General features: G+C 36.7%; 2 protein-coding genes across 2 annotated transcripts; one reads left to right on the forward strand and one right to left on the reverse strand.

The window, feature by feature from the left end:
• The first annotated feature begins 14797 nt into the window (after positions 1-14797).
• LOC148609220 (uncharacterized protein F54H12.2-like) lies at positions 14798-15724 on the forward strand. The gene has a single exon (XM_088541265.1). The coding sequence runs from the start codon at positions 14798-14800 to the stop codon at positions 15722-15724; it is 927 nt and encodes a 308-aa protein (XP_088397391.1).
• A 3284-nt stretch (positions 15725-19008) lies between these two features.
• On the reverse strand, positions 19009-20788 carry LOC148609221 (uncharacterized). Its single transcript, XM_088541266.1, has 3 exons — positions 20669-20788; positions 19684-19768; positions 19009-19532 (listed from the first exon to the last, which is right to left on the reverse strand). The coding sequence occupies exons 1-3, from the start codon at positions 20786-20788 to the stop codon at positions 19009-19011; spliced, it is 729 nt and encodes a 242-aa protein (XP_088397392.1).
• Positions 20789-21869: the final 1081 nt, after the last annotated feature.

Raw genomic sequence — 21869 nt, forward strand, 5'->3', positions numbered from 1 at the left:
GAACAATACTTTCAAACTCAGTAGCTACCCCAATTAGATGACATTTCTTTAATGTAATAAAATTCTAAGTAACATTTCTGGCAACAGTTTTCATATCCTTGTTTCCAACAAACCTTTAAGATGCTGAGTCGGAGGTACTAACAACTCTTGCTCAGTGGACCGATCAGACTCCAAATTCAAAACTTTTAATGAATTAGGGGGCACAACTACTTGGTGACTTGTGAGAACCATGTAGACAGCTGTTGCAGATCAATTGCTGTCCTTGAGTAAGGTAGCTGGAATAGATTCATGTTGAATAACAATAGAATAAGTTGGCTAGTCAATTAAAGCTTTAATGTGAGACAGAAAATCTATACGTAGAATTTCTTTGTCAGATATATTTGTAGCAACAAATTTCCTCTTAGTTTTCAGCTTGCCCACAGTAATATTAATATCCTCAGTATGGAGAGCTGGTAACTCATAATCTCTATCAGCCCCTCTTAAATTGATAACATTTCGCAATTTAACACTGGAGCCAAGTTGTTCAAGAAGTGGCGTATTTATCACTGATACCTGAGCAGCACTGTCAACCATTGCTTGAAAGAATAATTTGAATATACAATGTTTTCCCCTCAGTCTTGTGTTGGTTACGAATAACATTCTGTACTATTAAGTTATCCAGTTTTTGGCCAGAACATCGAGAGGAGGTCAACCATTGACCATCATCTTTGACCCGTTGGAGTTTAACTGACTAGATGAGGGAGACCAGACTGGCTAAAATTTCTATTAGGAGAACCAATATTATGACAGTTCTGGCAAAATGGCCAATTTCCCCACAGCGAAAACACCCATTCCCTGACCGTCCAGGACTACCGAAACGCTCCCTAACAGGGGATCTTGACCTCTGTGTCTATTCTGCAGATTACACGGACATAATCTTTTTCACCATCAATTTTGTCTGGGACAAGTCATCTTCAGTACGCCTTAGCCTTTTCTCAAATTCACTAAACATGGATTTTTTCCTTCTTCCTTGCCAATTACCCGGGTCAGCTTTCCCACTCTCCTTTTCTATAGCCTCACTAAATGTTACTCTTTTAACGTCAGACTTTATACCACCCATTATCACATTTTTATTTGCAATAGCACTGCGAATATACTGTACCGCCTGTTCTAGGGTCTCAGGTACTTTATTCAACGCAACCAGCGCCGCCCTCTTACCTAGACCACCGTTCCAGAAAGCATTTGTTGCTAGTGTCTCCTTTGGAGAATCTGGTTCATCCAGGTTATGATCTGCAGTCAATTCTTGAGGCCTGTATGCAAAATACTCTAATGATTCCTCCGCTTCCTGACAAATATCATTCAAAAGCGTACAAAGGATATGATGTAACTTTTTTTCCTAATCTTTCTTCTATTTTTTTAACACAAATTTTTATAATTGTTTTGAACTGAAGTATGGCAAATACTATAAAACTTAAGTACCCCGACGTAGCAAAAACATTGTCTACTATACATGACAAATACGTTGTCGTACCAGCAGGTAAACAACGTTGTTTTTGTCTGCAAAACGTTTTACATCAAATGTTTATCATCAGAGGTAGACGACGTAGAAAATAATAGCAGTGATAAGACATATACTGCTACCATACTCTCCAAAGAAGAGATTGTGGAAAATCATAAATCTGTGCTATCCTCTTTTGGTCTCTCTACCAAGGACGATGATTGAGATTTACTGTCTATGTGTTGGATTCCTAAACTCCACAAGAGTCCATACGAACAACGTTTCATAGCTGGATCTGCAAAATGTACCACCAAACCTATTTCAAAACTTTTAATTCTATACTCAGAACTGTCAAAGAGGGTCTGCAGTCCTACCACAACACCTGTTACTCCCGTAGTGGTATTAATTCAATGTGGATCCTGAAAAAATTCGAAAGATCTTTTGGAGACTATCAGTTCAAGACTAATTCAAGACTGTTTGTTGGGGTTTAGCGTCCGAGCAGCAATATTTCAGCTATATTCAGACGATGAACATAAAATTGATGATAAAACGAAAATGAAATGAAGATGAAATGAAAAAGGGATGGGACACAAGGACAATGGGGTCGACAAATTTTGATTGCCACTGGAAATAGGGAGAGGTGGGTAGGGTCGGGCAATTTAACCTCCTGTGGCGGAGCCCTATGGTTCCTACTCCGGGAGAATACCACAGTAGGGTTCTTTAGCGTGCGAGGAACGTAGCATCTTTCCCAACACGGTGCACCACTATGGTTTGCGGTCAGGTTTTTAGTATTATAGCCCGACAACCCAAGCATGTAGCACACCATGGGTACCCCATTCCACCGTCTGGGGCACACATCCCAGTTGCTCTGTGGGCAGAGCGCCCTAGCCACCGGCTAGGGTTCTGAGCACTATTTAGTCGCCTTTTACGACAAGCTTAGCGCTGATGCCGGCCTATTCTTCTAACACCCGGACCTGCACGGGGCATGAATATAATAGCATTAAAACATATGATTTGTCAACACTGTATACTTCTATTCCCCATACTCGGTTAAAATCCCGACTTAAAAACATTATACATCGTTTTTTTTTTTCCAAAAAAAGATGGTACATCTAGATACAAATATATAGAGATTCCTCACACTTTGTAAGAAATAAATCCAAATCATTTTCCAAAAGAAGATGTTTACAAAATGCTGCAATTATTAATCGACAACATATTTGTCTAGTGTGATGGACGTGCTTTTAAGCAAACGGGCGGCATTCCAATGGGAACAAATTGTGCTCCTTTACTTGCTGACCTATTCCTTCACTATATAAAGAATATCGTTTGGCTAGATCCTTTAATCTCAGTTTCCGCTATATAGATGACATATTTTCTTTAAACAATTCTAATTTCTAATTTGATTCATCGCATCTACCACAAAGAACTCATATCTTGACCTACACTTAGAAATCGATGGTAAAGGAAAACTATTGACCAAACTTTACGACAAACGTGATGACTTTTCATTCAGAATTGTCAACTTTCCTTTCATCTATGGCAACATCCCTTCAGCACTTGCGTATGGAGTGTTCATATCACAACTCATACGTTATGCCAGAGCTTGCCGAAACTGTGCAGACTTTTTGTACCGCGCTAAAACTCTAACAAATAGGCTTGTGGAACAGGGTTATGTTGTAACAAGATTGAAGTCATCACTACAGAAATGTTTTGGTCGTCATCATGAACTCGTGGATTGTTATGGTGTATCCGTTTGCACCATGAAAACTGATTTATTCAACTGGTCATAGTTCCCTTTCCTCGTTAATCTACCCCAGACTCTTGGACGCTTGACCTGCCGGTGCACTTGGTCCATGCTCCCGGTGATTTTGTTACTTTGTGTGTATGATTTTAGTTTCTTTATGTTCTTTGTTGTTTATGTCTGTTTTCCATGTCTGGTGTTGTCCCTGGGTTGCATTCTTTTTGTTGCCGCTATAGCCTTGGTTCCCTTGATTACTCTTTGTCTCGAAGGCATTCGATTCATTCATAATTTTTTCTTCATCTTTCCACTGGTATTGACCTACTATTGTATCAAATTGCAAATGATTTGCCAACCAACTGCCTTTCCCATCAAAAAGTGCCAATTTTTGAGCCAAAGGGTTAGACATATGCCCCAAGATTTTTACCCAATGAGGAAGATCTATCTTTATCCATTATTTTCCCCATGGTTTGAATCATACCCCTCACTTCCCTTTCAGCAATCACCTTTTCTAACTTAGGTGTACTCTCTTTATGATCAAGTCTAGAAATAATACCTAGCTATTTCTTTCTCTGCATCTTGTTCAATCCTCTTCTCTTTATAATCAATCATCATCAACTCCCTTTGTCTCTTCAAATTATCCATCTCCTACTGATACATCCCAGTCACGGCTGCATTGTCCTTCTGTGTTTGGGCAGCTTTCTTCCTTAATGTTTGGACAGTACTCTGTAAAATCTCTACAGATTCTATAGTAATAACATTTTCCCGTGACAATGATTCTAATGTAGTCTTTGAGATTTCAGGACTATTTTTCAACTAATCAAGACTTCATCTGCCCTTCTCTGTTCTTAACCTAACTATGACCGTTGCCTTTACTTCACCAATTCTCCTAATACCTGTTAAAAATCTGTTAGAGAAGCTTTATATATATCAATCGGAGCATCCGCCATAACTATCTTTTAAAGGGAATATAAACAAAAAAATATGTCATTGAAACTGGCAAATAATCAAGGTAATCAACTAAAACCTGTCGGTGAAACTGACAAATAATCAATCTAATAATTCCAGGACTAATAACTGTGAAAGTACTATTGTTTGTGGGGTACCAATTTTTGTGGCTTTCGTAGTTTGAAATTTGGTTCCCAACGAAAAGGAAATTTTCATTGATGGGTCTACTGAAAATCTCAAAACCACAAATTCAAGAACCACGAACTTGTGTTTCTTCCCTAATTCGTATCCATGAATTAAAGTACTTTCACAATAACTTTTTTTATAAGAGGACAATTTCACCTATGTTTAAACTAACAAATGTAGAAACACTTGATCAAAACAATGTCAGTAAAACCAACAAAATATATGTCCAACTTGAGAAATTAATCTCAGAATGGTAAGCGTTAATTCTTTACCGAAATTTTTTTATTCAATATGGTATGGTGAAAGCTACTCACAATCCGGTATCCAAACCACTTCTGACTCCAATGTTGTACTCAAACAAATAAAACGTAAATAATCATAACTTCCAGCATTAGACAGGAGGTAGTCAGTGGAAACTATCAGTACGGCGTGAACTGGCAGGTTACCTTAGTAGTCGTCGGCAGTCCTTTGCAATCTAAGAGACGTCCGTCTTCCATGCTTGGGATTAACTACAACTCACACCGGTGAAATAGGAAACAGGTTTCTTTTGATAACCACGTGCAATTCCGGGAATACACTAAAAAGAGTACTACAATACTAACAAACAGGAATATATAACAATTCGAGTTAGAGTTCCTTGATTACTCAAAGCAATGTTGTTATATTCAAATAAAATATTTCATATGAATCTAAAAAATCATATCTTCAAATAAGTTTGAACTTCCAGGGTAAACTTAAAAAAAATATAAAATAAGATGTTTTGAAATAATGTTTTAATGGTTGAAAAAGAAATTTAAATAACATTGTTATATAAATTACTTTATGTGAAAAGTGACGCTCATAACATACACAAAAGAACCAATGTTTGACTTACATTGTAAAGAACCGAATGAACTTATACACAATAACTTCAAATATTCCTTATAATCTGACTTAAGTTAACATTTATCTAATTGTATACATTGGAAAGATAAAACTTTTCCCAATTATCCCTTTTATTGAAATTCAATAATCAGAACTTTTTACACTTTCTATTTTGTCGTAATATAATGAAAATGAAGGTCTAAATATTATATTACAATGTACTTAAATTAACCTTATTGTAGGTCGAGGTGTTAAAAGAACAGGCATGCAGAGCGTTAAGCTTGTCGTAAAAAGGCGACTAAATAGAGCTCAGAAACCTAGCCAGGGGCTAGGCGCTCTGCCCACAGAGCAACTGGGATGTGTGCCCCAGGTGTCGGAATGGGGTACCCCTGGCGTCTTACATGCTGGGGTTGTCATGCTATAATACGGAAAACCTGATCGCAAACCATAGTGGTGCACCGTGTTGGGAAATATGTCACGTTCCTTGCACGTTAAAGAACCCTGCTGTGGTATTCGATAGGAATAGGAACCTTTGCGCTCCGCCACAGGAGGCTTCATTGCCCGACCCTACCCATCCCTCCCTCTGATCTTGTGGCAATCAAAATTTGCCGACCTTATTATCCTTGTGCCCCATCCTTTTTTTCATTTCATCATTTCATTTTCATTTTGTCATCCAGTTCATGTGCATCGTCTGAATATAGCTGAAATAGTGCTGCTCGGACGCTAAACCCCAACAATCAATGAATCTTTTGATATAGACAATTTATAGTCCAAAGAATAACCAAAGAGTGTCATTATACACACTGGAAGGGGTTTGTAATAAAAATGCATATTTCATAGTTTTTTTTTAAAGTTTAATGTTTAAGTCTCTGGGGCAAAATATTTGAATTGCATGTTCTTCTTAGGTAAGTAAAAGCTCCCAGTTTTTAGTGGAGTCCAATTTGCTCATTTGCTTTTGTTGCTTTGAATGTATTATTTTAGTTACTTTGTGTTATTTGTTGTGTATGTCTGTTTTACATGTCTACAAAACCTAGCACAGCTTGCATCTCATTTGTGTAGGTTGGACATTTCATTTGCATCTCATCTTCAACTAATTTGTTTTCACAAAGTCTGCATATTCTATGATGTAATGAAACTTGTCTGTATCATCCTTATTTTAATATCAGAACTTGGTTCTTTGTTGTAAGTGTCTTATTTAAGGTTTGCTCTTTGCAGTATTCAGTTTTCAGCTTTACATATGTTCTTAATTTTGGCATTGCTCAACATTCTGATTGCCATTTATCTGCGGCCAACTTTGTAAGTCTTTGTCTCATTAGTTCTAGGAAACCTTCAATATTCATTTCAAAGGGCTATTTTGGTTGTAATTATCTTATAAGTAACATTTTTCAGATTTGATTTCTCTTCCGTTGCTCAGGAGTTTTTCTTGTTTATTTCTTCATCTGCCAGAAAAGCAATTTTAGGCAGTCGGTTGTCTGTCATATCAATTATTCTGATCCATTCACATATCATATTCAGATGGTACCCCACATGTAATTTACAACATCCTGTTTCTCCGGTTAAACAGATAATGGAGCTATTTTATATTCACCTGAGAAAGTCCTTGCTGTCCGAGATTGTAATTTATTAAGACAGTCATGTTTTTTGAATCCACAAATTTCTGAGGCATAATCTGTCACTGGAACAACCGTGTTAAAATACAGTTTTTCAAAGACTGGGAAACTCAACCCTTTGAAACCAAAATTGCTCCAAGCGCTCTACTTCATGCATCTTTTAAGACTTAAGTGCATAATGCTAGTCTTATCTATGCAGACTTTCAGTTGTCACTCTTCTGACCCTTTGTGTAACGTTTCCAGCATTTTCTGCAGGTTTTCATCACTGTCTGAAATTAAAACAATGTCATCAGCATATAAAAGTAGTGCAAGGTTATAATCATAATAAGTTGTTTTTATCTAAGAATTCTGTGACCCTTTTGCTTATGATAGAGTTAAACAATTTCGTAATTGTTGACATCATTTTAATTGAACGATAGCTTAGTGGTATCTTATAATCTTTTCTTTTTTCAAAATAGGTTAAATAATGTTATAGTCCCATTTACTTGGAGGAATGTTTTAATCAAAACATAGTTGAAATAGTTTCAGTAGGATCTCATTAGGTTTTTCGCTTATTAGTGCTTCGTTTGTTATATTTTCTACGGCAGTTGCCTTTGTACACTTTGCCTTTTTAAAAACATGTTTTACCTCCTAAGGTGATACAATGTATGTTGAGTTGAATTACAAATCAATCTCATTTCTCAGTTGCTCATTGATATTCAAATTCTCAGGTTCCATTTGTTTTTGAGTAAGTTTTGACATATTTTCAAGAAATTCATCACTAATCTGATTGGAGTCTGTGTCATTGAACAGACATGAGAAGTCCTATTTCCATTTCTTTGGTATTAAATCATGCTCAAAAGATATTGTACGGTCCTACAGCTTAAACACAATAAATTTCTTGTTTTTGCAGATTTAGTTGATTTATAATGTAGTTTTTCACTCATTTCATTGTGGACCATTTCAATAAGGCTTGTATAAATTTCAGCAATTTCTTGTTGTATGCCGCGAGCATCCTGTTTCCCTCAAATAACATTTGCAATAACAATAGTCAGTTTGAAAACATGTCTATAAGGATAATATTAGTGTTATATCAGTTTTGTACACTATTGTTTTTCATAACCTATGTCACCATTTTTCTTTGTTTTTGTTCTGTTTTTATTTGGTTTATTTTGTGAATTCTCATAAATAGAAACATTTAATGTACAAGTAAAAATTAAACGATCTGAAATTGTTGCTGTACCACCCCAATATTTTGCACACACTTACAGAGTGTATAACGGATATTCCTTGAAACACGTGTAAGCATATCAATTTTTTTTGTATTTCACTGTACGGCCTGGCGGAAATGGGGGAGGGGGGTAACTTCCTGTATATTACAATACGGGGATGTGCAAAAATATGGGTATGGTTTTCTAATTTAGATATAGAAATTTGACAGCTTAAACAATGATCAACTGGTATGGATGCCCTACTTGGATTTTCATAATTATAGATGCTTATAAAACAAGTTACAATGTACACAGGAGGAAAAAAGGAAAAATCATACTATGCTTTTTTTACTTTGTATTTAAGAGGTTTATTAGTTCATTTACACCCACAAGTCACATAACTTAGTTCGTTTATTAGTGACTTAAACCACATCAAACCTTTGTTAATTGTTCTGTTAATTAGACCGGCAAACTGATAGACACAAGATTCATCTCATGGGCACAAATTACTGGCTGATATCCTTAATATTTTCTATTCTAATGTATACGGCCTGAGTTTTGTTTTACTATATTATAACAAACAAATCTCAGACCGTATGCATTGAAATAGAAAATATTAATAAGGATATCAGCCAGTAATTTGTGCCCATGAGATTTATTTGTTTTACTGTATTATAGCCGGTGCGGGTGTCAAAAGATTAGGCCTGCAGCAGCGGTAAGCTTGACGTAAAAGGCGACTAAATAGTGCTCAGAAAAATAGCGTTGCTACGCGTTCTGCCCACAGAGCAACTGGGTTGTGCACCCCTGGTTGTGGAATGAATAGAGTCGTCATATTCTGAGACGTTTGTATAATATTGATTTGTTGTGACATGCATCATTAATTTGATTCTCTATTCTACACAATAATATATATTACAATAACTGCAGGTTGTTTTTGAACAATTTTGTAAGAATTTTCAACGTGTAGATTTTGAACATAAGGGACTCAAAATTTATCCATCTGAACCACTGTCCAAACTGTATATATCATACCATATCTGGTATTTTATGGTAATTTTTACAGACTATTTAGATAAACAATTGAATATGAAGTCAAATTCATTTAAAAAAAGGTTAGTCTGTGAGATTTATTTATAAGGTGAACAACAGAATATCAAGATAAATTAACTTAAACAGGATTATTATGTAAAAAAAAAAAAAAACAAAAAAAAAAAAAAAAAAAAATCTATAATTCAATTTTCGCATTAACATGGTATTACATGTATCTGGACTATTTATGTCTAAAACAAAGTTTAAGGAATGTTTACCGTGTAGATTGCTTTAGTGTTTAAATGATCTTGACGTTCATCATTGGTAAAATGTCTTACCAGTCTAATTAATGGCTGAAATTGTGTAAGGTTTTTTAATATAAAGGTTAACTATTACATGTATCAATTATGATAACTAAAATTAATTCCCGAGTACAAAATGACGCAAGATAATGTCCCACAATTATTTATTTTCTGTATGATTTGACAAATTCATGTGATGGACACAGTTAAATGCCAGAAAGAGTTATTTGTTGAAACTACATAATATATGCTACTATATAAGGTGAAGGAGTTATAAAACTGGCTAATTTATTAGTTAGTCGTTCTGTCTCATTCATGGTATTTAGTTTATATTACACATATTTTATGTAAAGGAATCTTTGTATGGAATAGATAAGGTCAATTCAAACATTTTCTGACCTAATGAAAGATATTTTCCTCAAATGTACGCATTTGAAACATTTAATCAATACTTCAGTTTCCTAGTTTACATAGTGGCTGACACATTTATTCTAGAAGTTGAATTCATGCTTGTAGGTTTTTGTCCCTTTTGCATTAGTATCACTTTAAAGCTTGGACATCAGGAAATGTTGAAGTACTCACCTGGTGTGTGTGTGTGTGTGTGTGATATAAGTAAAAACAAGGGAAACATTTTTGTATCGATTATTAAAACTAAAAAACAGGAGGATGAGTATCCGTAAGTGAAAAAAAAGCTACCTGGTAAAATCATAATATTCAATGGTCTCTCCCGGATCGGTACATTTGTGGTACAATTTTATGGCATTTGTCCTCCCACCAAAGAAGCTGTCTCTAGGGTCCAGGCGATCCGTTACATCTATGGAAGACAAGTAGGCTCTCATGTCCATATCGTTCTTTAATTGATGTCGAAATTCGTGTTCCCAGACACTGATGTTTTCGTACCAATGGCATTTTAAGTAGCTTTCCTTCTTTCTCGTCAAGTAATATAGTTCGTTGAGAGAACGTCCAGTCATTGGATCAGTGGTACGTATTCTTTCGTGTGAAAAACAGGATGGACAGCCATGAAAACGACATCCTAAATATATATATATATATACATATATATATCACCGCTTAGCCTCAGGAAGCCGAGCCGGGTCCACGCGCGCCATGACCACGAGACCCGCGCCGCCGCCGCCGCCCCAAAGTGTTTTTTTTAACACTCACCTAAGAATTCGTATGCGATCTTTGTTGCTCCCTGTTCTACATATCCGTCTAATCTGTAATTCCCATTCAGCGCGTGTACTATACGAACGGATCGTCCTTGACGCGTCTGGCCAGTTCCATTTTCCATTCTAACCGCTGAATCGACGCATTGGAAACGTTACCTTGTGAAGGGACCAACGCGATTGGACTTTTGACGAAAACAGTTTTCAGGATGCCGTAATTTTCGGAATCTGTAGTTTTCTTGGCCACCCAGTCACCATCCGGTATTCGGATTAGCGTTGTACCGTTTTCAAACTTCGTCCGACAGCTCACGGTCTCATTGCTTCTTCTGTCTAACAGGTAAGTTTCGTACTCCTCATCCAAAAACAATTCCCTGTAGATAGTCTGGCACGCGGAAGATATTGTCACATGATCAAAAGGATCTATGCCTTTCTTAAGGGTTACAATTTCGCCAGAGGTGTTAGGTTGTCTGACAGACGTGACTTCCATCATCAACTTACGAAATTTTATGCAACCACGCCGCGTTTAGACGCGTACCATTTTTGGAATTTGTCGGTCTCTTCGACGGGCATGTAATCTATTCCATAATATTGTTTACTGGGATAGGGTCCGCGATAATTTTGGTTTTCTTTCGTGTTAAAGAAATGCGGAAAATAGCCTTTAGCCAACTCTTGTAAATCAAAACATTCGGGTATCTCTGAGAGTTTCATTTGAATGAAATTTAATGAATCTAGAAAAGTCAGGTCCAGTCCTTTAGAAACGTGCATGTAGCTTATCTTGGAACCGTCGAAAATGATTTTGTCAGGTTTGGTGCCCTGGTTATCGATGAGGCTGTTTAATATAGGGTAGTTATCGAATCCCTTGGCATTGTGCGCTATCAGCACAGAGTTTTTATAATGAGGAGTCATGATGTGAGTACAAAATTGTGTAGGCACATTGTTCCCCCTAAAGACCCGTTGTCTAAATCGCAATGGTCCAGACATGGTAGCACTTTTACATTCTTTTTAACAAACCTGCATTCATCGCAACGGCTTCCACAAACGTCACACTTCGAGTGTTCGGTCATTTCTTCATTCTCGCATTTTTTGCAAGAAGACTGCAAGACGGCAAAAGTTACTTTGTGCTCTTCTAATCCGCACCAGGATTGATCACAGTTCTTACAAAGCCTACATTTATCGCACATGGCATCGTCCTTACAGACCTTTGCACCACAGGGTCTCTGTCTTGTCTTACTTGTACACGTATTACATCTTGCATGCGTTGTGCATTGTTTGTCACAGGGACCACGAGCTAGGTAACCATCCGTACAAGTCATGAGTTCATTTTGGGTCGTTTCGAAATCGTAAAAAAAATATTTTCTGGGTTCTTTTCTATCCGAATCTCTAATTTGTCTGCGTTGATAACGCAAGTGGTTTCCGAATTGGTTTTGGAAACAATTATGGCATTTCCATTCGCCACACCTGTAATCCTCGGGTTTGGGTTTTCTCTTCCGTCTTTCCATTACTTTTTTGCAGGAATTGCATTGATAGAATCGCTCGCAAATAGATTTTTCTGTATCTTTACCCCGACGTATTTCCTTGAGGCGTGTCTGTTGTAACTTCTTCACTGCGACACGTTCGATTGCATTCATTACATTGTTTTTGATCTGGCATCGAGCTGCAATTCCGACTGCCACAAACGTCGCAGGTATTTATACAAGAGTGTTTCCCTTTTTTTGTAAGGTTTCAGGCAACTGGTACAGAAGTAACCGTAACCGAAAAAAAAACGTGTATGCTTCCTATACCATCGAAATGTCCTCCGTCACCGGAAGGATTTTCGGTCAGGTAAAGGTATATGTTTTTACATTCAGGATCATTTGCTACTCGACAAAACTTGTTACCGAGCTTGGCAGACAAGACCAAAATTTTGACATCAAGTACCTCTTCTAGAGCACCGATATCTCTGATTGTTAATGGTTTATTCGTTGAAAGGTTGGCCTCCCTACACAAGGTCAACGCCATTGTTTTACTGTATGACTTCCCACCACTGACATGTTTGTAGTAGCTCTTGGTCGTCATTCTGTGTTTAACGACTTTCATGAATGTGTTCATGTATTTCGGATCGTTTTTGGTGACTTGCTTCCATCTGTCGCTCTGTACCATTTCGCAAAGTTTTAAAAAACATCGCCCTACGGCTGTGACCAAGCAAAGATGGTCGTTGTTGAATACCCGTAACATTGACCTTTTCAAAGCCTTTGACTTTGCCTCTATGGAAAATGTATCGAAATACAATAGTGGGATGAATTTTTTATTGATTCTGATAGATATATTCTCCAGATACCTGATAGTCAAACTGTTAAAGGATAAAAAGAGTGATACTGTGATAAATGCATTGAAAACTATTTTCAGTCAAAGAAGCAGTAGAAAGCCACAAACGTTTTGGGAGGGGAATTTAAATCGAGTGTAAAACAGTATCTTACAAAAATTGGTATCCACGTGTTTTACACACATAACTCGCAGGTCAAAAGTAATTATGCGGAAAGAGTTATCAGAACATTGAAAAATAAAATATATTCTTATTTCATGCAAAACCAAACCTACAAATGCATAGACGTACTTCAGGATATGGTAAACAGTTATAATAACACTCCGCACCAATCGTTAGGAGGTGCAACACCGGCCTCGGTAACAAAACAAAACGAAGACGAAATTAGATACGTGCAATATCTAGTAAGAAAAAAAAGAAAACAAAACAAGCAAGAAGAGGAAAACAAAGAAAAGAAGACCTTTCTACAAATTTAAAGTGGGTGCCTTCGTCAGAGTTTCTTAACTTAAGAGATTGTTCGAGAAGGGTTATCAAGAAAATTGGACATTATAGTATTTTAAGATTACTAAAAGATATAAAAGAGACAATCTAGATATTTATACCTTACAGGATGTATTAGGCGATGAGATTAAGGGAACATTTTACCGACATGAACTACAGAAAATAGAAAAATCAGATACAGAGCTGTATAAAATTGAAAGAATTATCAAAAAAAAAGAAAGAGGAAGTTTTAGTTAAATGGTTGGGTTGGCCTTCTAAATTTAACTCGTGGGTATCAAGGGGTGAATTGAAAAAAGTTAAATAGATGGTTTCGTTGGTAAGTTTTCATTGTGTATTCGAGATGAGCTTGAGAATCGTAGTCTCTTCAGCAGACGGGAGAGACTTATTCTCCGACAATCAACCTTTCAATTTTAGAGTTAAACTAAATAGAACAATACAGTTAGAAGGATATTGGATTGTTGCACTTAGAGTTTACATGTGCGGAACTCGATGTAGAGAAGCCAATATTTGTTTTTTCCAATACCTGTCAAAATAGTTTTATAGGAAATACGGAGCAACCCTTACTAAGAAGAATATAGTCTGACACAGTAAATCAATAAAATATAATTTTTAATAATCCTTATTATATTCCTGCTCGAACAGGACCAGTTGAACATATCCATGTATATATAACCGATAAGAATTTGATCCGTACAAGTACAGAAAACGTAGGAGAATTAATCAGACAGGGCGTGGCTTGAACGGTAGATATAGGGATTCCTATATGATTCCGGTAAACTTTAATGCTACTGATGCTGAGACAAATCTTGAGCCTACAACCTTGATGTCACCGGTTGCCGCTGCAGAAGAGAGAGCTTTATCAGAAATGAAGACGGAGAAACCACACGTTAAAGTGAGGAAAACTATAAAAAGGAAAAAAAGGAAGAAAAAGATTAGTAGGAAAAAATCAAACATACGATCGACATCTGAAGCTGAGAGAGCAAAATCTAACAAACGATCAACATTTAAAGAGAAAAAAAAATAAATCTGGAAAAAGGAAATTAAGTACCGATTATTCTGATAGTGTGTGGAAAATCAAGAAAACAAAAAAATAATCATGTCCTTTTTGAGTGAAGAAAATAAAGACATTGGACAACCTCAAGAATTGTCTATATTTGCATCTCCTCCTAATCAAGTGGCTGTTGAAAAAGTAACATGCACAGAAGAAAGACCTATCTCGAACTTAATTAACGATTCCACCCCCATAGAAATAGTCATTTCTGGGGCAGGAAATGATTACATAGATTTAAGAAAAAGTCGCCTCTATATCAGAATGCAGATTCTAAAATCTGACGGATCTGCATTAATAACTAAAGAGAAAACTGGTATCATTAATTTGCCTTTGCAGACAGAGTATGTCTTCTCACATCGACGTTTACATGAACAATAAGCTGATTTCAAGTAATTCCAACAAATATCCATGGAAAGCCTATTTCAAGGTGATGCTGTCATCTCGAAACGATGAACAGAATTCACAACTTCAGAGTCAGCTCTTCTACAAGGACGACAACCCCATGGAATATGCGACACTTAATGCTGGGATAGTTAATATATATGAATTTACGAAAGAATCTAGAATATTCGAGTTAGAAGGGAACTTATTGGGAGATGCCCTTCAATTAGATAAATATTTAGTTAACGGTGTAGACATCTACATGAAGCTCTTCAGATCCAGCGTTTCTTTTCTACTCATGTCTGAGGAAACAGAGCCAAGTTACCAAGTAAAGATATTAGATGTATTTTATAGGACAACCAGAGTCAAAGTGGATCCGGGGGTGATATTGAACCATCGAAACGAACTGCAGAAATCACCGGCCCAATACGTGATAAATAAAAGTCATGTTCTACAGAATGTAATTCCTAAAGGATCAACAGAATTCTTTTGGGATGCAATGTTTCCGAAAGCTCTTCCGTCAAAGATAGTAATTGGACTTATTCCACAGAAAGCAGCTAATGGTGATTACACTGCTAATCTATTTAATTTTCAACATTTTCACATGACTAATGTTACAATGAAAGTAAACGGGGCAGAGGTGTATGGGTCACCGCTGACTTTGGATTTCGGAACCAACAGAAATTATGCAGCCGCATACGTTAGACTTTTTGAAGTTAGTGACAAATGGTTTAAAGACATGGGATTAACCATATCGTTAGCAGACTTCAGTAAAGGATATACATTTATTGTGTTCTCATTGGATCCGTGCGATTTCCAGAAAGAATATCTGAAATTAGTGAAAAATGGTAATGCTCGCTTAGAAATCAGATTTGGATCGGCTACACCAGATATTATAAATTGTCTCTTTTATTATCAATCTCAAACCATTCTTACTTGTGACGAAACAAGAGACATCAAGATAGTTGAACCATGAATACAGAACAGTTGTCAAAGCTATTAGGACAAATCAAGTGTTTGAAAGAAACCGTATGTCACATCACAGCTATTAATGTCCTTCCCTCTGCAATCACTAAACATTTTCCTTAACTGTACATCATAAATACGGATCCGTTTCCCAATCCAGGAAAGCATCGGGTATGTGTGATTTTCTACGAACTATCAAAGGCGTATTACTTTGACAGTCTCGGTAAAGACCCTGGATCTTACAGTCGGAACTTAAGGAAATTAATAGAAGAAAATTGTTACGAATGGACATTCATACCGAAACAAGTTCAATCTAATTCGTCTGACATTTGTGGACTTTATGTTGTATTTTTTGCATTAATGAAGATATGTTTTCATCTGTCTATTCATGATATATATCATTTGTTTTTTTTTTCTGAAAATGCTTATGTAAATGATGACTTCGTCAAATCGTACTTTAACAATCTCCAATAAAACATTATCAAATTGTTTGTGTGTTTTTCTTCTTTAAAAGTGAGACAAAGGGAACCAAATGTGTATCTGTTACTTTATAATATTGAAGAATTAATACGAAACATAAATACATACCTCGTAGCATCCCATTTACATCGACGTTTTGATTAATGTTTAAGGGTCATATTTATACTGTGTTGGCGCTATGATGACTCAGCATATATTAAAAAAAAAACATGGCCCCGTGCAGGTCCGGGTATTAAAATAATAGGCCTGCAGCAGCGCTAAGCTTGTCGTAAAAGGCGACTAAATAGTGCTCTGAAACCTAGCCAGGGGGTAGGCGCTCTGCACACAGAGCAACTGGGATGTGTGCCCCAGGTGGTGGAATGGGGTACCCCTGGCGTGTTACATGCTGGGGTTGTCAGGCTATAATACGGAAAACCTGACCGCAAACCATAGTTGTGCACCGTGTTTGGAAAGATGCCACATTCCTCGCACGTAAAAGAACCCTGCTGTGGTATTCGATAGGAGTAGGAACCTTTGCGCTCCGCCACAGGAGGCTAAATTGCCCGACCTTACCCATCACCCCTTTTTCTAGTGGCAATCAAAATTTGTCGACCCTATTATCCTTGTGTCCCATCATTTTTTTCATTTCATGTTCATTTAATCATCCATTTCATGTTCATCGTCTGAATATAGCTGAAATATTGCTGCTCGGACGTTAAACCCCAACAAACAAACAAACATAAAAAACATGCCTTTTAGCATTCCATTTATGTTGATTAATGTTTAAGGGTTATATTTATATTGTATTGGTGTCATGATGAGTCGGCATATATTAAAAAATAAAAATACATACCTTTTAGCACCCTATTTTTACACCGAGGCTTTTTAATTAATGCTTAGGGGTCATATTTATATCGTGTTAGTGTCATGATAACCCATCAATTATGATGCAGCATATATTGTGTGACGGCCAATTGGATACTAAGGAGTCTGACTCATGATGACTCAGCATATATTATGTGACGTCAGCATGATTCTGGATATGTGTGACTGATTCATGATGACTCAGCATATATTATGTGACGTCAGCATCATTCAGAAGACTAGCATATATTGTATGACGTCAGAATGATTCAGGGTATGTAATATGACGTCATAATGGGTACCCAAGAACCCCCCTAAGTAGTAACGGAACTGTTCGTTTCTTTTGCGCGTGGTCCTACATGTAGCTATTATGGGTATGTAGTGGTGGTGGTGGAAAATAACCATTTGGTGGCGGTGCAGTTTAAACACATTTTATTCCTTATTGGATTGGACATAAGTTATACCAGCTTACAAGGGTCCTTTCCACATAATTAATCAGCAATAAAACATTATATACAACATAAACAATTAATTGTGACAAAAACTGAATCAAGAACAGTATATATGTTATTATATATAATGAACTTGTCATTTCAGTATTGTTATCTGAAACTGAATTTTAAAAAAAAGTATAAAAGAATGAAAACAAGGGAAATATTAACAAGATGACGTTAAAATTGTTTGTCAAAACGATTTGTTTGTTTGATGAATTGTTGGACTAATTTATATATATCTTTGTTTAAATCATCAGATAAGGTGTCATTTTAAGAAAGCAAAGGGGGTCCTCGACTTGGTCCCGGATCATTGACTCGTTGAGGGGCGAAATAAACCTGAAGGCCCATTTTGGCGGGCCTTGCGGTCTTGGTGGTCTTCAATAAGCATATGTCCTTGAAAGTGTGGATTATGGAAGCCTAGTGGTCCATCGAAACCTGGGCCTGGATATTGTTGCCCAATTACGTTAAACACCTCTGATGGATGTATTTCACGATTTCCGATATTAAGTTTATCGAGAACAACACGTGCATTATTATACCGAAAACGCTTCAAATATATTAGTTTTGGGATAAATTCCTTTCTCCGGTCATTTATTTCAGCAGGGTATTGCTGATAGACTGACACGTCATGCCTGTCCTTGAGTTTTTCAATTGCTGTAGCCTTAACTTTTTGATAGTCATTATATTTTGCGAATTTGGCAATTATATTTTGCGGTTTTCCGTCATTCCGATGCCTTAGTCTATGAACATTACTAACTTCTACATTTTCTGGATCAATATTCAGATTAGTACTAATATTTTTTTGACTTCACGATTGTATTTGATGGAGTTGGGCTTTCATTTGCAGAATTTTTTTGTTTAATTGAATTTTTTCATACATAACTCTCTCTCTCTTTTCATTTTCATCCCCTACTTTACTGGCCCCGAGCAGGTCCGGGTGTCAAAATAATACGCCTACAGCAGCACTATTCTTCTCGTAAAAGACGACTAAATAGTGCTCAGAACCCTGTAGGGCTGGAGCACTTGCTGCAGGGATGACAGGAGTCTTGTTGATGGTGGGACGATCCTTTGAGACCATAGTCATAGGCGTGCTTTGTTGAAAGTGCATATTGTTTTGGTATTGCGGATTGAGATTTATGGTCAGAACTTGTATTTGTTGACCGTAAATTGTCTATTTTCACATGCAATTACATGAGATAGCTCAGATGAGCCGTTACTTACATCGTTTCGCAAGTGATCGGTTTTCGTTTTATTTTCCTACCAATTCAAACGGCATTATAAGTAAACTTGATTAATTTAATGACTAAATTATCATCAAGGACTGTCATGGACATCAGTTTGACTAAATAGCTGCACACGTCCACTCACTTCGACTCCATTAGCAATACCCACATTTAATCATGTAAAGAAACAAATCTGATTGTTAAATACAGCTACTTATAAAAAAAAAACAATTTAAGATAAAACTGCGAATGTCTCAATCAATAACAATATTTTGTTCAATTCCATATTGGAATCCACCTTTGCCCTCAATATTGAGATACACTGCATTATCGAATTCTCTTGCGTCTTGGGCATCCATTTCCTCGAGTAAGATCGTTCTCATGCTTCCTGTGTATTGACCCACAGTTTTCCTTTTGTAGTCATAAAATGTTCCATTCACTTTCCCCTGTACGACTACTCTACAATTAAACCTATAGTTACAACGCGTTTCTTTTACTTGTAGCTTGGCAGTTACCTTGGAGTTCTTTGAGACGACAAGTTTTCCCTCAGTTGACCAAGTAAGAGTATGTTGCTCTTGGTTTTGAATGACATTTTGGATCGTGAATCCTTTTGAAAATCCAACCGAAGCCTTTTCGACAACTTGTGGCGCTTTCAGCGTAAGATTGATGTTCCCGTTGATACTGTAACCTTTTGTTATTGAACTTGTACATGTAGCTGTTGTCGAACGTTCAGCTTTCAGAGTTTGTTCTTGTGCAGACTCACTGTTGTTTTCAAAAACTGTTGTGAATACGATATGTGTATCTGTATAGGTAGGAAGAATCGATTCATCTTCATCTTCTTCGGCATACTTAGGAGTCTCCGGTATCAGACCAATCCAGTTCTAGAGTAACCTTATTCTTTTGTCGACATTGCGATGTACACCACTTACAGCGTCCTTTATTGTGCACTTTCCATGCTCTCTCTCTTACTAATTTCTCTATATCAAGAATTCTACTTTGTCTTTCGTTTTCTCCCTGAAATATACAGTCAGAAGATAATAATTCACTAAAAGGACATTCTACTGTTACATGGCCCATCGTCGGGTCAGTGTGAAGTAAATTGTTAAAAAACGGAGGCGTTGCCCAGACTACGAGACGTTTTAGTTTAAACATATTTTATTTCAAAGATTACATCAATACATGATATGACGATATTATAATACAACACAATGATTCGGAAACAAACTGAAGCTTATGTTAATCCATTTCATAATAAACAACGAACTATCTAAGACAATAATAGCATGATCTTATATAATCTTTGATGTAACTATCTATTGGAGATGTAATGGTTGAATAAAATATATGTATCGAAATTGAAGAGGGATAGATAGGAAAATATATAAAAAGGGTATTGAGGAGTTAAAATGCACTGAAGATAATACACAATAAAAAGAGATATATTATATACACAATTAAGCATTGACAAATCGTTTACTTTTTTAAATGTAAATTTGCAACGTTAAGAATAAATCTGAATTTAGTTCTAAAGTTAGAACATCAGACCTTTTGAGAAGAATGTCAATATCGATATGGAAATTCAAAGTATGTATTGTGTTACGTCGAATCTCTGAGTAACTGTTACATTCAAGTAAAAAGTGGCTGTTTGTTTGTCTTTGTCCGCAGATACAGTTTGAACTAGCCACCAGACCTCGCCTGTACAAATGCTCATTGAGAGAGTTGTTGTCCATGCGCAATCTGGCGTGCAAGACCTGACCGGATCAACTACCAATATTATAGTACATTGGAATTTTACGATTATTCGAAATATTAATACGCGTTTTGAATATATTCAAGGACCTAGAATCACGAGTGGTGACTTGGAAGGTCGTTCCACATTTTGATAGTGGACGGCAGAAAATAATTGGAGTATACTGACGTCCTAGTACGAAACTCGGTTAAGTTATGTGATTGGCGAGTAAAGTGGTCATATATGTTAGCCCGCGCATTTGGCACCAGGGTACTCAAATACTCAGGGATATCACCATTCGCCATCCTATACATCATCACATATTTGTTTTTTTCATCCTATCGGAGAGTTTTTCCCCAATTGGTTTCGCGATATAGCTTGTCCAGCGATATTAATTAAACCTGTAACAATTCGCATGGCTTCTACTTGGACTCCTTCGATCTTGTTAATTGAGATTTGTAAATCGTTATCCCACACAACGTCTCCGTATTCTAAGATCGGTCTGATAAACCACTTATTTATTTTTTCTAGAGTAAAACGATCAAGAACCAATCGCACATGTCGTAGACTATTAATCCTATTGTATGCCTTTTATGATATAATCAGCATGATCATGGCAGGAACCGTCGTCGGAGAAATAGATACCGAGATGTTTGTGACTGGTGACCTCTTGAAGAACAGAATTATTCATCTTTAAAAGAGGGTGGTTTTGTCTTGCATGTTTACGTGTTATCAACATCGCTTCCGTTGTATGAGGATTAAATCGCACCAACCATCGCTTAGCCCATTGGTGGATTTTTTCCATATTACTATTTAATGTTCGAGTTGCAATATCTGGCGTCTCTACTATGGCATAAAGACAAGTGTTGTCGGCGAATAATTAAATACAAACATCGATGTCGTTAATAATAACAAGAAATAATAAGGGGCCGAGTACAGATCCTTACGGAACTCAAGCTCTCACTGGTTTCCAACTAGAAAAGCAACCGTTTAAAACAACTCGCTGATGTCGGTCCGACATATAACTACTAAACCATCGCAAAAGACGTCCTGTTTTACCGTACTGTTGTAATTTGTATAGTAAGCCTCTATGGCAAACACGATCAAAGGCCTTCGAGATATCGGAGAACACAACGCCAATTTCCTTACCTTATCCAAAGCTTGACCGAATGAATTTGAAATATCTAGTAGTTAGTCGATAGCTGAGTCAACATGCGTAAATCCAGATTGGTGTTGAGTAATAATCCGATCACTCTCAGAAAATTATGTACGTGCTTATAAACCCAACGTTCCATGCATTTTGAAATAATACTCAGTAGCGACATAGGCCGATAATTTTTAACTTTTCGCGCATTTCCGCTCTTAAAAACTGGCGTCACGTTCGCT

The sequence above is a fragment of the Perna viridis genome, chromosome 8 (genome assembly GCF_037379345.1).
Source record: "Perna viridis isolate PV_CMFRI_1.1 ecotype Kerala chromosome 8, ASM3737934v1, whole genome shotgun sequence".
In the NCBI taxonomy this organism is placed as follows: domain Eukaryota; kingdom Metazoa; phylum Mollusca; class Bivalvia; order Mytilida; family Mytilidae; genus Perna; species Perna viridis.